At 37.8% G+C, this 18,753-nt stretch overlaps 2 protein-coding genes and 2 gene segments (V, D, J or C); 3 read left to right on the forward strand and 1 right to left on the reverse strand.

Moving 5' to 3' along the window:
• LOC121401656 (P2X purinoceptor 7-like) overlaps positions 1-2,124 on the forward strand; it is a 3,559-nt gene extending 1,435 nt beyond the window's left edge. For 2 of the 3 annotated variants that reach the window (XM_041587347.1, XM_041587341.1), the window contains exons 3-4: positions 154-548; positions 1,011-2,124. In XM_041587347.1, the coding sequence (XP_041443281.1) occupies positions 154-548; positions 1,011-1,200 (585 nt within the window). In that variant the 3' untranslated portion in view covers positions 1,201-2,124. Of the gene's footprint in view, positions 1-86; positions 549-1,010 lie in introns of those variants that run through there. The other variant, XM_041587353.1, reaches the window with a different exon arrangement.
• Positions 2,125-2,546: 422 nt separating this feature from the next.
• On the reverse strand, positions 2,547-6,272 carry LOC121401647. Its single transcript, XM_041587317.1, has 2 exons — positions 6,192-6,272; positions 2,547-5,627 (listed from the first exon to the last, which is right to left on the reverse strand). Exon 2 carries the CDS (start codon positions 5,621-5,623, stop codon positions 3,266-3,268), a length of 2,358 nt encoding a protein of 785 aa, XP_041443251.1. The 5' UTR covers positions 5,624-5,627; positions 6,192-6,272; the 3' UTR covers positions 2,547-3,265.
• A 2,990-nt stretch (positions 6,273-9,262) lies between these two features.
• LOC121402006 lies at positions 9,263-11,765 on the forward strand. The segment is given in 2 exon segments: positions 9,263-10,116; positions 10,209-11,765. Coding segments are annotated over 2 exon segments (357 nt in total).
• A 4,032-nt stretch (positions 11,766-15,797) lies between these two features.
• Positions 15,798-16,449, forward strand: LOC108696200. The segment is given in 2 exon segments: positions 15,798-15,950; positions 16,061-16,449. Coding segments are annotated over 2 exon segments (429 nt in total).
• The last annotated feature ends 2,304 nt before the right edge of the window (positions 16,450-18,753 follow it).

Raw genomic sequence — 18,753 nt, forward strand, 5'->3', positions numbered from 1 at the left:
TCTCTCTCTCTCTTCCCTCTCTCTTCCCCCCTCTCTCTCTCTCTCTCTCTCTCTTCCCTCTCTCTTCCCCCCCTCTCTCTCTCTCTCTCTCTCTTCCTTCCCAGATGGGTGGATTCTGCATATATCTTTCTAAATATATTTTTATTCTTTTAGTATCTTCATCTATTGCAAAGAATGAGGAACCGACCAGAAGTTACAAATTTAAGAGATTGTTTCCCTTACAATCCGTCAGTCTCCACAATCCAAAATACTGGCTCATTACCTGATACTGAGCAAGATGATAGTTTTGTATATATTGAAAACGCGGAACGTCTGGGAAACACCAATTGGTGTCTCTGTGGACACTGCAAGCCTATGCCAAGTATTATGGAATCCATTTGTTGCCACGACGAACCGGCAATATATGCAAATTTACCAACAGAGGATGGCTGTATTATCCATGGCGACAAGTTCAAAACTGAGTTCCTGGTTAAAGAACGTGCAGATTGGGCATATAAAATCACTAATTTCAAATTACAAAAACAGCCGAAGGAAGATAAATACATGAGGTAAAATGTGTGTGTGAGAGTCTGACTGTTTCTAAGTCCAATTCCAGTTAGGGAAGAAGCATACCATTCGATCCAGCAATGCCTTTAGTACATTTATTTGCAGAAGTATAAGAGCATTGAAGCACATGCTTTCGGGGAACAACCGCTTCCTCAGGTTCTATACTTATGCAAATAAATCTAAAGGCATTGCCGGATTGAATGGTATGCTTCTTCCCTAACTGGAATTGGACTCTATATTGGGCATGAAGAGAGTGTGTGTTTCTGTGTGTGTGAGGGAGAGAGAGAGTGGTTGAGCTACATTGAATGTGTATGTGAAAGTATCTTTGAATGGGTTTTTAGAGAGCAATTGTATGGCTGTGTTTGTGTATGTTTTTTTGAATAGTAAACAAGAACTATGTGTGCTGTGGCCACCTTCATTATGCGTTACACTGCTTAATACACTTTCTTGTTTCTACCAAATAGGGGTCTTCGACAGGCAACATATCGCAGTTTTAGTGTTTGGATATATGGATATTTGGGCACTGGAGTAAGGAAAGTTATTCCGTCTTGTGCAGTTCATGCTATCCGAGATGCATACCCAGACCCTAACGGAAAATATGTGGGGTTTCTGAATGCGTATGATTATCCGGCAGAATTTATGATTGATTACTAAAAATGTTTTGCACTACTGTTTTAAAGGATCAAAAACACCAAAAATTTATAATGTATTAAGTAATGAAAATATAATGTTCAATTATCTTGAAAGTCTTTATTTGCACAACATGTTTCGGAGGAATACCTCCTTCATCAGGTGCTTGTCACTTTATAACAAGCACCTGATGAAGGAGGTATTCCTCCGAAACATGTTGATTTGGAAGTATTGTGGCATGACTGTGCCATTTCTCTGTTTGCGATAACATATACTAAGTGAGCGTGGTACCACCCGAACTTTTGGGTATACGCTAAGTAACCTGTGTGTTTTCTCTCTTTGAATGGATGCCCCGATAACAACAAATTTGAATTTTCGTATACAGAAAGTAGTCTTTCTAAAGCAAACACTAAAGTTTGAACAAAGCAAAGAATCAGAACATTATATTTTTAATTATTCTTAATACTTTAATTCTTGGTGTTTATCTTTTATAATTCATTAAAATTAAGCATACTTGTGTTATGTTATACTACCTCATATGCAAAAAGTTTGCAACACTGTGTTTTGTTCTTAATGAAAAATAAGACAAACCTATTTGAAATGTTTAAAGTTGATGAAACTTTGGTTAACATTGATGAAAACTTGCACTAAAACTTATTTGAAGTTGTCAAATAATAAAGCAATGTACATTTATACACAGTTTACATAAACATTTGTTTATTTTTGAATATTTCAACAATTTGTAAGTAAAAACATTTTTGGAATGTTGACAAAACAACCACGTGTTCAGATGCTGTACCTCATATGCAATACCTTTATAATACTCTTGTAACAGTGTCTTTTAAAGTCTATGCAAAATAAGAAAAACCTAATGAAAGGGGTTACAATTTTAAAGGAAAAGTAACATCAAAACGTTTTACAATAATATTAGTTAGAATACAACAAAATATAGACACCAAGACAAATTAATCTTTAAAATAGAAAAGTCTTTATTAAGAAAAAACTTACAGAAACTCTTCTTCTAGTCCTCTACAGAAAAGGCGACAGGCTGATGTTGATCCATTGTGCAGCGTTCGATTTTTTTTCTCCCCATCTTCTACTGACAGACTGTGTGTTCATTTACTGGAACTGCCACAACCTTCACCTTGGGGTCCGTTTCCACCGGAGACACTTTGGACCCCAGGATGAAGGTTGTTGCAGTTTCAATACATGAACACACAGTCTGTCAGTAGAAGATGGGGAGAAAAAAATCGAACGCTGCACAATGGATCAACATCGGCCTGTCGCCTTTTCTGTAGAGGACTGGAAGCAGAGTTTCTGTAAGTTTTTTCTTAATAAAGACTTTTCTATTTTAAAGATTAATTTGTCTTGGTATCTATATTTCGTTGTATTCTAACAAATTTTTTAGTAAAAAAATGTTGATGTTACTGTTCCTTTAATACACCTTCATGTAAAATTGCACTAAAACTTATTGGAAGTTGTCTAGTAATATAGTTGTTATAGACATTTATGCTAAGGTTGCATAAACATTTGTTTCTGGTCTAGTAATAGAAAGGGATACGGTCATGGGAAAATTATTTTTTCTTCAATGTGCATCAGGAAATAGTGGACCTCCACTAGAATTATGTCTTGAAATGCATTTCTCAAAAGATCGTTTTCACATAACAGCTTCCCTTTAACAATATGTAAGTGAAAAGATGTTTGAAAATTTGATCACCGACAATTGGTCCAATGTTGTACTTCATCTGCAATACTCTTGAAACTTATTTGACATTGTGTAATAATAAAAACCGTTGAAACTGAAAATGTTGTGGTTGTTGTGATTTTACAAACTATTATAGTAACCAAAAGATATCTTTATTCAAACACAGTTTTTAAACTCTTTTTTTAAGACTAAATATGTCCTCCTGGTAGGCATAGCTATCATGTTCCTGTACTCGTGCAGAGTTTGGTATGGTAAGTATGAAACTGTCTTGAGTATGAAAGTTTCTTTCTATGACGATAGGTTCTGTTATTATGTTCGTGTATTATAGACGTGCTTCCATTTAATAATTCAACATGGTAAGTATGATAGTTTCTTCAGATCAGTTTATCGGCCAAATCGGGAGTAACGCTCCGCAATTGCAGTGCTTTTTTCAGGCCTTTCTTTGTCAGCAATGTTCTTTGGTAAATTGATGCTTCTCGATTCCCATCTATGGACAATGTTTCCATTAAGTATTTTGGCAGCATCGGACATAATGTCAAAAAGATGTTCATCAGTCACATTTTCATAAATCGGCTTAGTCACCCAGTTCTTCTTGTGTTTAGGATAAACTAATCTAAACCGTTTCTCACCAATGGGTTGGGTTGTTCTCTTACTACATTTTACAATAGCTTGTGGTCTGTTGACATTATTGTTGTGAGACAAAATGGCAAGCATTGTTCTTGCATGCATGCCATCCATTTTGTATGCAATTCTTTTGGGGCGATATTTTAGCACCTTGCTGTGAAAATTTTCTAAATCTCCGGTATGGCAAAATTTTTCAATGCTGGAGATGTCTCTAATTAATAATGGATCGGTGATGATTTTCACAAGGCTGCTGTGAGCTGGGTGAGTGTGTGTTATCCACTTTCTTTCTTTTTTTTCTTGGGCAGTGAGTGGTTTATGTTGGCATTTTTTGTAAGTTTTCAATTTAGGAAAAGTGTGCTTGTTGGCAATGTGATATAGAACCGAGCGCCATTTATCCAAAAGCACATTCACTTTTTGATCACAAGTCTGCGCACTCCACCACAAATGGTTCGTAATTGGACCTATCCAAGTGGCGAGATCCTTGCAGTTTTTTTTCTTACTAGCAGCAGTAAGTTTTTTTACTAAACTCTTGCAGATATGCCAAACATCAAATTGGTGATTGATGTTTTTAAATTTGGTCTTCATCAATAACCTTACTGAACTGTGTCTGTCAGTTGCCAAAATTTTAATATCTACTCCTTTATCTATTAAATTGGTCACGGTTGTTTGAAAAGCCATAGTCTCCATTGCTCCTGATTTCTTCCCAGGACCAACTTGGTCAATTGTAAAAGCAACAATTTTTTTGGTGATGACGTCCATCATTGAGTATGTGCAATATTTTGCACAATACCCTGGGCTGTCGAATTGACCGTCACCAGCCAAAACCACTGCCTGTTCAAAAAGATCTTTTTTCAATACTTCTTGTTCCCTTATCCAAGCCAGTTCAATAGCAGGTAAAATGTATCTCTTTTGGTAGGAATAATACGTGGTGTGTGAAATTAATGGCATGTTTAGCAGATTAAACATTTCTTTAACCTTTAAAAATGATGATCCGGTAAGTAGCAGGGAACATGCAACAGCTAAATTGCCTACAGGAATTTGACCATAAAGTGGTTGTGATTTCCACGTAAATGCGCAATGTCCAGCGAGACACATTAGATTTACCTCGATCAATGTACCATACTCCTTTTTGTTTATTTCCACTATTGGAGCTTGGCAAGGAGGTTGTATGTTATGCTGACATTTCAAAAGGTAAAATAACTGGTCTAGATTTTCATTGAAAACAAGGTAGCGTCTTTGATGAATTTCTTCTACTGGATCTAAAATTGTAGAATCATCATCAGTGAGGTTTGAGATATGACTGTCATCTGGTTCATACATTGAAGAAAAAGTTATGTCTTTGCGGCTAGCATCTGTCAGTGTCAGACTTTCAAAAGATCTATTATCACTTGCGGCATCACACATATTAAAAGAATCATCCAATGGCAATGCATGCTCTGCAGTTTCAAATATTGGTGGTTGTGAGTTGTCAGTCATAAATGGAGCAGGTAATTTGGATGGTGTAGAAAATAAAACTGGGTAAGAGTGATCCTTTATTACCCTCCATGTTTCTGCAGGTGCAGAATCATCGCCGGTTTGGACTGCAATATTCATCGGCCGAATATCTTGATTCTCTCCACAGGCTACATCTTTACTACATGCTAAACCAGTGGTTGACGTACTGACATCTATGAATAAGTTTAGATCTGTTTGAGTGCCTATAGTTAGATACTGATTTACAATTCGTACTAGTGTGTGAGAAGTAGATGCTTCTTCATCCTCCATTCTTCTCCTTTTATGACATTGAAAAGGCATAGTTTCCATAGCCGTTACAATTACTGGATTTGGTTGTCTTTTAAAAATACATGGCACTGCTTTTGGGTTAAGTACCCTCTTTGATCCTTTTTTAATAAACGAATCTGATGTAAAATGTTCCGAACATATTCGGTGCCTGCCCGTCTTAATTGACTGCAAAATTTCATTGGCAGTAGACTGCAAATTGTCATCATATTGAGATGTTTGTCTTAGCCAATTGCAAATTTGATTGAGATTATTTGGAAAATAATGTAATGTGACGTTAGGATACTTGTCCTTTTGTCCAGTTTTATGAGGACATCCGTTTACAATACAGTTTGGCATTTTCCTACGAATAAAATAAAAAATCTGATTACTTTTAATTTATTAATAACTAAGTAAATTGATGAAAATAAATGTCAAAAAAATAAAGATTAAATCTATTGAAATTAATTTGGAAAACTTGATAAAGCAGACATTTGCACAGCCACAGCTGGGTGTCTGTTTCAGGGGAACAAAGGAGTGAAACTAATACAGTGAGTCTGAATACCAAAAAATTTACACATGATACTCAGCCACAGCTGGGTGTCAATTACAAGGGAGGAACACACTGTGAGGGGGACAATGGAGTGAAACCATTGCAGTGACTATAAACTATACTCAATACTCAGTATTTATAGCAAATAATCTGCTCAGCAAACTGCACAACTCTGCTCTGCACAGTTCAGTCACACAATCAAATTTAAAAAACGAGTGTTGCTATGGCAACCCGTTTTTCTGCAGTGTGATTCCTATCTATAAAATTACTCTGTACATACGTAATTGAAACTCATTTCAAGATAAAGTGCAGAGCTGTAATTACACATAACATGCCTGTACTGAAGATAATCCGTTTTGAAAAAAGGAACAGTACCTTCAATCCGTTTTACATATAGCAAATCTGGTCAGCAAGCTGCACAGCTCTGCTCTCCCAACGGTTGTTGCTATGGCAACCCATTTCCTGCAGCGTGATTAGCTGCTCTAACAAAGAGGGAGGGCAGAACAGAGGTCAGTAACGACGTAAGCAGGGAAGAAGCTGCTCAATGTGCGCATGCTCAGGAGTACTACAGAGAGGAACTGCGCATGATACAGGTCGTGAGTCGCAATGGGAAGATAGGCATGCTGGGAAAAACGCTTCTCCTACTCTACACTATCAGAGGAAAGGGATCAACAGAGCTGCTACAAGAAAGCACACAGAGGTAAATGTAACACACCAGCAGACTTTTAGTAACACGGCTGCTTTTTTAAACATAATTCATGTTTGGGCTTTACAGGTCCTTTAAAGGTCGAGTTGTGTTTTCACAAAACTTCAAATTTTTCTAGGCTAGATTCAGTAAAAACTCAAAATTTTGGTATTAAAGAAAATACTCACATTTTTCAAGGTTAATGATGCCCTGAAGCTGCAAAAAGCCTGAATCTGAAAATACTTCAGCTAAAATCTGTCAAAGTCAATAGCAGTGGTCCCTTGAAAGATTTTAAGATGTTTTCAGCCTTCATGATTTTTTTTGGGGGGGTTGAGGTGTGCGTTCAAAAACTCCATCAATTGGAGGTATTCAAGGTTTTTTTTTCCAATAACTTGATCAATTGAACCCCCCCCGATTGCTTTCATTCAAGTTTGAATAATTCAAGTTTTTTTTTTTTCCATAAATAAGCAAACATTTGAGTTGTGAGTTCGAGGTAGAAAAAACCTCACAAACTCAACCTTTGATAAATAACCCCTAAAGTCTTATTATTAAAAAATATTAATATGAAATAAAATGTAAAAAAATATTAATATGAAGAAATGCGTGAATGTTAAAGCTCATCTCTGGACAAATCTTTCTGTTAGAAACTGTTTCTGGTTAATAGGAAATAATATAATCTCAGACTCTTATATGAACCATCCCATAATTTTACCCAACAACACAGTATAACCAGTTCAGCCATTAGTTCCCTCCCAGCAGCCTCTCTGATCACCTATTTGATATAATGGCAGGAGCAGCACTAATTACTGGAGTCCATTCCCATGAATAGAAGAATCTCTAGCTCACACCAGTGGGAATGTTCATCTGGGCTACTGCCTCCCTTATATTCAGGGAACATTTTACTATGCCAGCTGCTAAATTGCACAACTAAATTGCCCAAACTAAACTTCCAAACTAATTTGGCCTCTTAATACCAACAGACGGAAATGTTATTATCTCCAAATCCCACCCCAAGCCTTGCCAATTGATACCCCAAAACACTTTGTTACAGTTATTTTATCTCTTTACCTGGAGACTAGTGATGTGCAGTATGACCCGATACCCGTGGGTTGGGTAGGTTTGGGCCGACCCCACACTCTCATTTGCGGGTGGTGGGCAGGTCCGGGATGAGGTCTTCTTCCTGCTCTCTCCACCTGTCACCTTGAACTGCTTCATTGTTTAAAGACGCGCACATGCTCATCCCACCCCATTTGTGATGTCATTGGTGGGGTGGGTCGGCATGGGTCTAAAAATGGAAGCCAGAAGTCGGGTTTGGGTCGGGTTTTACCCCACCTGCACATCACTACTAGAGACATCAGTTATTTGAATATGAAAGCTTTGTATGTTGTATAAATATTACTTCCTTAAAGTAACCTGCAAGTTAGCAAAGCCCACACAGGAATGGCTGGGATGTGCTATATCAGGTTTCAGGAGTATATATATATATATATATATATATATATATATATATATATATATATATATATATATATATATATATATATATATATATATATATATATATATATATATATATATATATATATATATATAGTGTGTATATCTGGCCCACAAAAAGTGTCCACAGTTGCTCCTTCCTTGTGAGTATAAGCTGTGCACTTGTTACAAAGAGAAGGGTATATTATTCTGGGGGCTGTTTGAGTAAATTTAGAGAGAGAGAGAGAGAGAGAGAATGTTTGCTTATTCTTTAACTACTTTATATTTTAGCCAAATCTCATCTGTCACTCATTGAATTCATTTTATAATTTAAAAACAACAAAAGAAAGTAAAAAAGAAAGCCATTAATTTCCTCAGACTTACTGCACCAAGCCCTTTGTAACAACTTAACACACCAATTGTGTTTTATCGGAATCAATGTATTCATGAATTGAAATTGTTAATTAGTTAAAGGAAAACTATTGCCCTAAACAATGAATACATGGAATAAAACAGCTCGTATATAAAACACTGATATATACATTCCAGTTTTTTAAGATTATTTAATAGGCCATATATGATATCATTTATGATATAAACTATCTGCTGGTTAAATATTAATTCTGGTGGTATTTTCCTTTAAAGAAACAGTAACACAAAAAACTGAAAGTCTTTTAAAGTAATGAAAATATGATGTAGTGTTGCCCTGCGCTGGTAAAACTGATGTGTTTGCTTCAGAAACACTTCTATAGTTCATATAAACAAGCTGCTGAGTAGCAATTGCGGAAATTGAAAAATGGCTATATGGCACAGGATAAATAATGGATAACAGATAACATTATGTTCTACAGAGCTTATCTGCTGTGTAACCTGAGCCTTTTCTCCTTTGAATGGCTGCCCCCATGGCTACACAGCAGCTTATTTATATAAACAATAGTAATATTTCTGAAGCAAACACAGCAGTTTTACTAGTGCAGGGCAAGCCAACACTGCATTATATTTTTATTACTTAAAACAATTTCATTTTTTGATGTCACTGGTCCTTAGGGTTGCCACCTTTATTAAAAAATGTTACCGGCCAGTGGGGGGTGGGCACCAAAAGGGGCGGGGCTATGTTGTGTGCCGCTAAAAGGGGCGGAGCTACACGGCATGACACTAAAAAGGGCGGAGCAACATCGCACAGCGCTGGAAAAAAGGTAAGTTATTTTTTAATTGGGGGCAGGCCAGGGGCTTTTTTTAAAGGTTTTTTCAAATTACCGGCAATTGCAAAATAAAATACCGGCCGGGTGGCAACTCTACTGGTCCTTTAAGCAGTCTTAAAGCACAGGTCACTTCTGCAAAAAACATGATCATTTAACCAATATAAATGCATACACAACTCAAATGATTAAGAGCAATGTGAACGTGGAACCAGAGTTACATTTTTATATATATGTCACTAATTAATATTTATTATCAACAACTGAACCATGTGCCATATTGGGTTAAATTGACTGTATGGTTACAATGGGCGATAGCTTTGTTGGTGTTGGTAAATTACAGAGTTCAGCACCAGTTGTGGATGCCTAGAAACAAAACCAATGTCAAGTCCTATTCTTAGCAACCGTTTAGTTGGTCTTTTGAAATTTGAATTGCTAACCTCTTTCCAGCTTCAAAATTGGGGTCTCTAGAACCTCTGTATCCAAATAAACTCCCAGTTATAACTTTTTCAATTAAATTTATCTTCTGTTTTAAAAACATGAATATATTCACAATAAGTGAATCTAAAAATGCTGACCAGTTAAAAAAAAAAAAAAACCACAGTTACCCATTTCAGTAGCAACAGCATTAAAATGAAGTTCTTTAACAGGTTTAATTAACAATCAATTAACGTATTGTTGAATAATATGTAATTATATTTCCAGCAAAACAATAAAAGTGAATGGAAAAATGTTATTGTGTTTATTAGCAGCTGAAACTTGTAGAACAACATGTAGAAATTTTGCATATAATCTACATGTACATTCCCTGTGTGCTTGTGGGGATATAAATATGAGTGAGTGCAGGCAGGGGCTCAGTGATCTGTATCAGGCCTGTGTGCAGTGATCAGTATGGTGTCCCACAGCTGCTTGCTGCCTATACTCATGCTCTGGCTTCAGGGTGAGCACATTAAATATACAGATAATAATAGTGATGTTACATAAATATGTATTAATAACAGATTTTCTGGTTGTATTTGTTTATATCCTCAGGTTCCTATGGGCAGATTGTACTGACTCAGTCTCCAGATTATGTCTCTGTGTCACCAGGAGAAACTGTCACCCTCACATGTAAAGCCAGTAGCAGTGTTAGCATCAATCTGAACTGGTACCAACAGAAATCAGGGCAGGTACCAAAGCTGCTGATCTATGATGCAAGCAACAGATACACAGGGACCCCAGAGCGGATCAGCGGCAGTGGGTCTGGAACTGATTTCACTCTTACAATCAGCAGAATGGAAGCAGAAGATGCAGCAGATTATTTCTGTCAGCAGTATGATGAGTTCCCTCTCACACAGTGATACAGAGCTGAACAAAAACCTTCCTCTTTTATGAAGACAAATATATAAGGGGAAATAAGCAGCTGACAGTATCTCGTGGGTACATGTTATTAGAGGTTTCTGCACAAGTTACCAGTTCTACTCATCTCCTTACACAGTTCTATGGTACTTATATATATTAATCAAAAGAGATCTCTGACACTACATGCTACAAAGACAAGAGTTCATCTGCACTCAACCCATTATCAATAATAATATAATAATCAGTGATAATGGGTTGAGCGCAGAGAAACTCTGGTCTTTGTATGAATTTTGTGGTCACAGCCTCATCGCACCCCCCACCTGATGGTTTAAAATTTAGTGGTTTGAACAACTTTCCCTTTGTTACTACAACACACATAGTCACATGTGATGTGTAACAACAAGCCTCCCAACATTTGAAAAATAAAAAGAGGGGCAAACAAATCTGTTGCGGCAAAATATGTTTGGTCATGCCAATTTTATGGGCACCCCCCTAAATACCACATCCATTTTACAAACTGTGTCAGGTTATGGAAAGTTTAGACACATTTCTGGGGTTTTTAGGGTCAGGTCTATTGTGTTATTACAGTTTTACTAATTAAGGTGAATTGCCCTTTAAGCTGCAAGTCACAGATTCTCCAAGAGACCTGCTTATCTTAAATAGTTACGGTTGTATCTTTGCTTATCTTAAATAGTTGTAAATGTATCTAAGTGCAGCCTTTTATTTAATTACATTTCATTTGTATTTTTTTCTGGCTGTACAGTGCAAGAGATCAAAGAGAAAGTTGGAACATTTCAGTAACAATGTGGAATTGTGGGCTGAGCTGTAAAATCGGGACTGTCCCATGAAAACCAGGACAGTTGGGAGGCATGGATTAGCTGTCAGGATCTGCCAGTGATCAAACTCTGATTTTTGTGATTGTTTTGTCCTATATTACCCCAGTGAGCCATTGGAAGCATCTAGCTCTTGTGCTGACTAGTTTCCATAACTGGTCTCTAACATTCTCTTCCGCACGGTGATTCTGAATTCTTGCTTGTTCCTGAGTCCTCACCATTTGTCTTCAGCCTGCCCCAGATCTCGGCCTGTTTACTAGATAGTCCTTGTTTGCTGTCTGCCTGTATTATGGACCTGTCATTGCTAGTTACCTGCCTCTAACCACTGGACTGATATAAGGACTCATTTGTCTCTTTGTACTTGCTTCAACATTGCTGCATTCTTGTTCTTCATTAAATCTTCTATTCTCCATTGCAACATGACTTCTGCCTTTCATCATAGCAATTACATGCACTGCCCAAGTTATACAGCCCATAGGCTCCTATCCGCTAGTCGCTTCCCTATGGCCCTACCTGACATTACCCCATTGCGCCTTAAAAGAACAAAAATACCAAAAAAGTGTAATGAAAATATCATGTAGTGTTGCCCTGCACTGGTAAAACTGATGTGTTTGCTTCAGAAACACTACTATAAGTTCATATAAACAAGCTGCTGTGTAGCAATGGCTGACAAAAAGTCTATATGGCACAGGTTAAATAGTGGATGACAGATAACATTATGTTCTACAGAGTTTATCTTCTGTGTAACCTTGAGCCTTTTCTCCTTTGAATAGTTGCCCCTATTAAATTCGTCAGGCATGGATTTGTGGCGAATTTCCAAATTCCAAATAAATTCGATAAGCTGCGAAAAAATGGCAGCAGAAAATCTGCATTGACAAAAAAATTGCATCAAAATCTGTGAGTGCATAAAAAAATTTCGCTCATCAAAATTATTTTGACTCCCATTGGCTTAAATGCATTTTGTGAATTTTCATGGTTTCGCAAATTATTCTGCGAAGCAAAACAGCTGAGATTGGCTCATCACTAGTTGCCTCATTACTACACAGCAGCTTATTTATATAAACAAAGTAGTGTTTTGGAAGCAAACACACCAGTTGTACCAGTGCAGGGCAGCACTGCATTATATTTTTATTACTTTAAAACACTTTTTGATGTTACTGTTCCTTTAATGTGATTCTTTCCCAGTGGGCTTGTGTAGGCCCAAGTTATGGTCCAATGATTGGCCGAGGGCTGAACAATCAAATCAGCCTGACCTGAACCAGTATAAGGCAGAATAGGCAGAATTTTCCTGCAAAGTCTGGTTATGTACTGCAACCTTTAGTGTGTGGCCCTAACCTATACCTGTACTGGGCAAAAATGATCATCAAATTCAGTGTTTAAGAACATTACAGTTTCTCACTTAAGCAACATGATCAAAGTGTACACAAGTCTTTGGAAAAAATATCTAGTGAAACTGTTACTAGGGCCATAAATTAATAAATGGGATCAATCTTTTCTAGTAGCCAGTGACCCTATTACACACACTGGCAGCACTGTCTGTGTCAAGAAGAGAAATAGAAAAACAAATGGAAATTTTAATATCAGTGATTAATAAGACCAAGGGAACTGGGCAAATTACCTGGGGCACATGTTTGGGCTTTGTAGACCTACAATAATAATGTCCCTATGGCCCTATGGATGTCTGTCTCACAGAAAACATACTTACATGTACAGGAGAACTGCTACGTCAATACATATGGATACATGTAATCATTTATTTATACATTGTATTTAATAGAACAAGCAAGTAATTATTAAGGAGTATTATTGACATTCTGCTCTTTGGAGGCTTATCATTACTAAACAGTGTAAACCTCACTTGATTCTCGTATGTAGTTTCCCTTTCAATCCTGCCTTGAATACATGGGCCTCTCTGATGCAAAGACTGTTCCGTCATTCAGCTTTATATATTCATACACTGCCCTGTGTCTGATAATGCTTCTCTATATTGCAGATGGCTTTCTTGGCAGATTTAGGCAGCCTTTCTGTTCATTGGTTCTGTTTATTGAGCATTCGGGTTTCTCCTCATTTCAAAAAGTAAACTAAAGGTGATTTCTGAGCTTTATTTCCTAATTACAGTCTTCCAAAGCAGGGCCAGGCCAAGTCACTAGTGCACCTAAGGAAATTCCCTTTCGTCAACCCCCCAATGGGTGAGCATGCGTACGCTCCCACAGTGATGCATGGAGTAGGGGGAAGTGATGCATTGTGCTAGCGGCAGCCTGACAGAAGGGATACATGCCTGGCTCCCCTCAATTTTGCAACCTAGGCATGTGCCTCTTCTGCTTACCCCTAGTTCTAGCCCTGTGTAAGGATTGACTGGACAGGAGCCAATGTTCTGTATGACTAAATTTTAATATGGAAAAAATGTGGGGTATAACAAGGCAGCAGAGTTCAGGCCAAAGTAAAGACAAACAGATCAGGGACAGGCCGAAGGTTGGGACAGGCAGAGTACATGCAGAGTCAAAAAACAAGCCAAGGTCAAAACCGGGAGATCAATATCAGAAGAACAAGGACCAGACAGGAACAGGACAGAAACGAGGCAGGAGCAAGACAAGATTACCAGATAAGATTCAGGAACAGGAGCAAAAACTGGAGCAGGAACAGGAACTGAGACAGGATCAAGGTCGAGAATTTCAAAAGGCTTGAAATCAGCGGTAAGGCCAATAATCCAGCACCGGGGTGTCTCGGAATCAGGCTTAAATAGCCCTAAAACAAGCAATTGTCCACAGCTGGGTAGAGGTCGTGGATTCCTGGAAGATGGAGGCAGTGTCATAGAAGATATTGTATTTCAAGCTGTCACCATGCTGCCTCCTGTGGCTCAGGCAGGAGGAGTAGTGCCTGGAATGCAACAGGTCCCTGGTTTGAAACCAGGGAATAAGTAACACCCTGCTCCAAAGACATCCCACTTAACTAAACTCTAGAATCAATAAAATCCTTAGTATGTTGCAGGAGTCACAATGTTCCTCAGAAGGGTTAGAGATCAACAGGAAGGGTTTGTTATACACCTCCAAATGTTCCTCACTACTATGCTATATTCCTTGTAGGGTTGGAGCTGAAATTTAACATTATTCCCTATTTTCCTGATGGGAGGTGAGTAGAGGAGTGAAAGGGCAAATTTCAATGTTGATCACTGATTCTTATCCCGAACCATTCATATGATTTGTAAAAAAACAAATGAATGTAACATTGTTCAAAGCATTTCTCTAAACACTTTTGTGATTTAAATTAATTCTATTTTTGCTTCCAAAATATTAGACATTTTAGAAAATAAAATGCCACAGCCCTTTCTATAACCAACCTTCATACAAACAGTAAAACATGATCATAAATTGCACCCGGGATATTTTACATAGAACACAGGGGTTTTCCATATACCGTATTATACATTAATACAATTAAAAAAAAATGTAAACATTAACTAAACCCAATAAGATTGCTTTGTCATCCTATGGTGGATTTGTACAGATCAGTTAGGATCAGGTACAAGGTACAGTTTTATAATTATGGAAAAACAAAGATATATAAAAAAAGATTTGCTTTAAATGGACTCAGTGGGAATTGGCCTGGGAATGTGTATTATTTTGTTACTAGAATTTAACAATTAACGAATTGTCTGGGTCCCATTATCCGATAAATTGACCCCACTAGGGAGGCCAGCTCCAAAGCAAGACCTTAAGTGCATGATATAAGGATTTTTAGTGTACAGGTATGTAATCTGTTTTCGAGAAACCTGTTATCCAGAAAGCTCCAAATTATAGAAAGGCCATCTCCCATAAACTACATTTTATCCTAATAATCCAATATCTTTTTTTAAAATAATTTCCTTTTTCTCCGTAATAATAAAACAGTAGACTGTACTTGATACCAACTAAGATATAATTAATCCTTATTGGAAGGAAAACCAGTCTATTGGGTTAATTTCATGTTTACATGATTTTCTAGGAGACAAAATATGAAGATTCAAATTAAAGAAAGATCTGGAAAGTCTCAGGTCCCGACCATTCTGGATAACAGGTCCCATACCCGTATATCCGTATATATACAGCAATGTAGTTCTCAGCAAATAGAACTATAAAATATTATAAGAAGAAAGGGACATTGAGTCTCCAGTTTTGTGTTCATCCCAGTTGCCACAGAAATTAACTGCTCATGGGCTTGTTTTAATTTGTTATTAAGAATGTACTATTAAGTATGGATTTATGTAAGTATGGAGGTGGGTTGAGCCTAAACTAACTACAAACCTAAATAAAGGAAATGCAACTATTACATTGTGACACACAAACAAACCCAAAACTCAAAGTTTATTATATATAGTAATCCAGCCTGTTTCATTAATTTAATATCAGACTTACTGTTACCCTTATGTAACACAGACACTTTTTTCTAATCTCACTTTGCATACACAAAGTGTGTGGTGAGTTCCCTGTAGATATAAGATGCTATAAATGTTCTATTTCCTATGTGACGTCTCAGTGATCTGCACCTGACACTGCTCCTACTGTCAGTATGGGGAGATACTTACTGCTTGTCCTCTCCGCTCTCTTCTCTCTCTCTGTTCCAGGTAATTATACAATCACTCGCTTACACCAGTGATTTAGAATTATATAAACTTTTGATTGATTATTATGTGAATAAAATTACTTTTTTACTGATTTTCCATCCAATCCTCAGGTTCCTATGGGCAGATTGTACTGACTCAGTCTCCAGATTATGTCTCTGTGTCACCAGGAGAAACTGTCACCATCACATGTAAAGCCAGTAGCAGTGTTTACGACATATTAGCCTGGTACCAACAGAAATCAGGGCAGGCACCAAAGCTGCTGATCTATGCTGCAAGCACTCGACACACAGGGACCCCAGAGCGGATCAGCGGCAGTGGGTCTGGATCAGGTTACACAGATTACTCTCTTACAATCAGCAGAATGGAAGCAGAAGATGCAGCAGATTATTACTGTCAGACAAGTTACAGTGGGTCACACAGTGATACAGAGCTGAACAAAATCCTCCCTGTTACTGTGCCAGTGCCCAGTGAGTTATTTACATGATACTCTATAAAGCTACAGAGCATGACATGATATTCTCAGTAGGGGAAGACTTGGCACAAATATATCACAGCTGTACAAAGGCATCAAACCACAGTCCTGGGAGGGTAAAATACTGTGACATCAATTCAGCTTGTGCTGAGCAATAGAATAGAGAAGTGATCCACAACCAGTGACTCACAAGCAACATGTTGCTCACCAATGCCTTTGATGTTAGCTCTGCAAAATATGTCGGCGATATATAAAGCAGATGCTCATTTTTGGATTTTTGACTTAACGTTTGGAGTCATAAAGACCATGGGGCAAATTTACGTAGATCCAAATTTTTGCTTGGGAAGGCTTCACCACACTTTGCCCAACTTCGTCAGACATTAATTCGCAGCGACTCTGCGTAATAATCAAATCGCAAAGTTTTGTCTCGGCAAATGAACCCTGACAAGTTTCGCCATTGAAAATTTGGCAGAGCAGACATTTCATCTTATCAATTCTGGCAGACTCTGGCAAAAAGGGTAATGTGTTGGAAAAGGGGCACTTTGATGAATTTTGTGGAATAACAATCAATTGCCTGAGAGAAAATTTGGCTGGTGAAAAAGCGCAAAAATTTCTCTACCACTGACGTTTTTTTGCTATCGAATTCATGATGTCCCTATGAATTATCAGTTTGGCGAATTTTCGCTAGGGAAGCCCACTTCGCCAACTATTAAATCTGCCCCCATGTGTACTGCCACACAGACATACGTGTAGTCTGTAAGTCTACATAAGGGCAACCAAATAACCAATTACAGTCCTTATTTGGGGCCTAAAGGAACTGCATTTTTGTGTTGCTCCCCAACTTTTTTATATTTATATGTGGCTCACGGGTACAAAAACTTTGGGGATCCATAACCTTCTCATAAAAAAGCTGATTCCCATAAGTTCCCAAAGTTGTGAAGTTGGTGAGTTTTGGGCAGAGTTGCGTCTGTGTAATTGGGCATGGCTTATGCAGATCCTGGGGGTGACCTAATGTTGGGAGCTTCTACTTTTTCACTCTGAGTATCCATAGTGTTACTGACTATCCTAAATGGAGGAATATTCCTGTATTATTTATACAATGTACTGGATATATAGAGAGGGTCTCTACAGTTTATCATTCATATCTAACAAAGGGACCTGAGTTGATCAATAGCATTACAATTAAAAATCTGTTTATTGACCCAATAAAGCCTATCAAGTAAATGTCATCATGGACTTCTAGACTATTCCAGGCCCTTCTGAATCATTCAGGCAGAACTCAGATTACCCTCTTGTCTCATCACAGATGAAACTTCACTTAAAGGAGAACTAAACCCTAAAAATGAATAGGGCTAAAAATGTCATATTTTATATATAAAGACGTTATTGCACAAGCCTAACGTTTCAGCTTGTCAATAGCAGCAATGATCCAGGACTTCAAACTTGTCACAGGGGGTCACCATTTTGGAATGTGTCTGTGACACTCACATGCTCAGTGGGCTCTGATTGGCTGTTGAGAGAGAAGCTAAGCTTAGGGCTCGTCACTAATTATCCAGCAGAAAATGAGCTTCCCCTGTAATATAAGCTGATGCTACAGGTTTGCTGATTATTATTATTATTATTATTCTGATGCTAATTGCACTGGTTTCTGTGCTGCCATGTAGTAATTATCTGTATTAATTACTAATCAGCCTTATATTGTGACATTTCTATTCTATGTGTACTGTATATTGTGAGTGGGTCCCTAAGCTCAGTAAGTGACAACAGAGCATGTGCAGTGAATCAGCATATAAGAAGATGGGGAGCTACTGGGGCATCTTTGGAGACACAGATCTTTACTGCTAAAGGGCTGTGGTTGCCTTGGGCTGGTACAGAAGCACAAAACATCATGTACAACATTTCTAGCTACTTCTTTAGTTAGGCTTTAGTTCTCCTTTAAGGGATTAAGAGAAATTCCGATGTACTGTGAGTGGGGGTATGAGTTTTGCACTTGGCCCATTCAGCATGTTCTGCCACAGTATTAGAAAAAAAAGTTTAAAAGTGTATGAACACAGCAGAGGTGATATAAGCCAGGGAAATTAATGGCTTCCCAAAATGGCTAAGGGCACAGATCTGTTACTAGGGCCATAAATTAATAAATGGGATCCATTTTTTCAAGTAGCCAGTGACCCTATTACACGCAGCACACTGGCAGCACACTCTGGGGCAAATTCACTAAGCGCCGAAGCGCCTAACGCTAGCGTCAATTCGCTAGCGTTGGGCATTTTCATTACTTTGCAAATTCACTAACGAACGCTGGTGTAAATTCGCTAGTGTTACTTCGCACCCTTA

Source organism: Xenopus laevis, chromosome 1L (assembly GCF_017654675.1).
Source record: "Xenopus laevis strain J_2021 chromosome 1L, Xenopus_laevis_v10.1, whole genome shotgun sequence".
Taxonomy (NCBI): domain Eukaryota; kingdom Metazoa; phylum Chordata; class Amphibia; order Anura; family Pipidae; genus Xenopus; species Xenopus laevis.

Excerpts from the sequence above, each read along its gene's own strand:
- LOC121401647 (XM_041587317.1), bottom strand. The coding sequence starts at position 5,623 with ATGCCAAACTGTATTGTAAACGGATGTCCTCATAAAACTGGACAAAAG.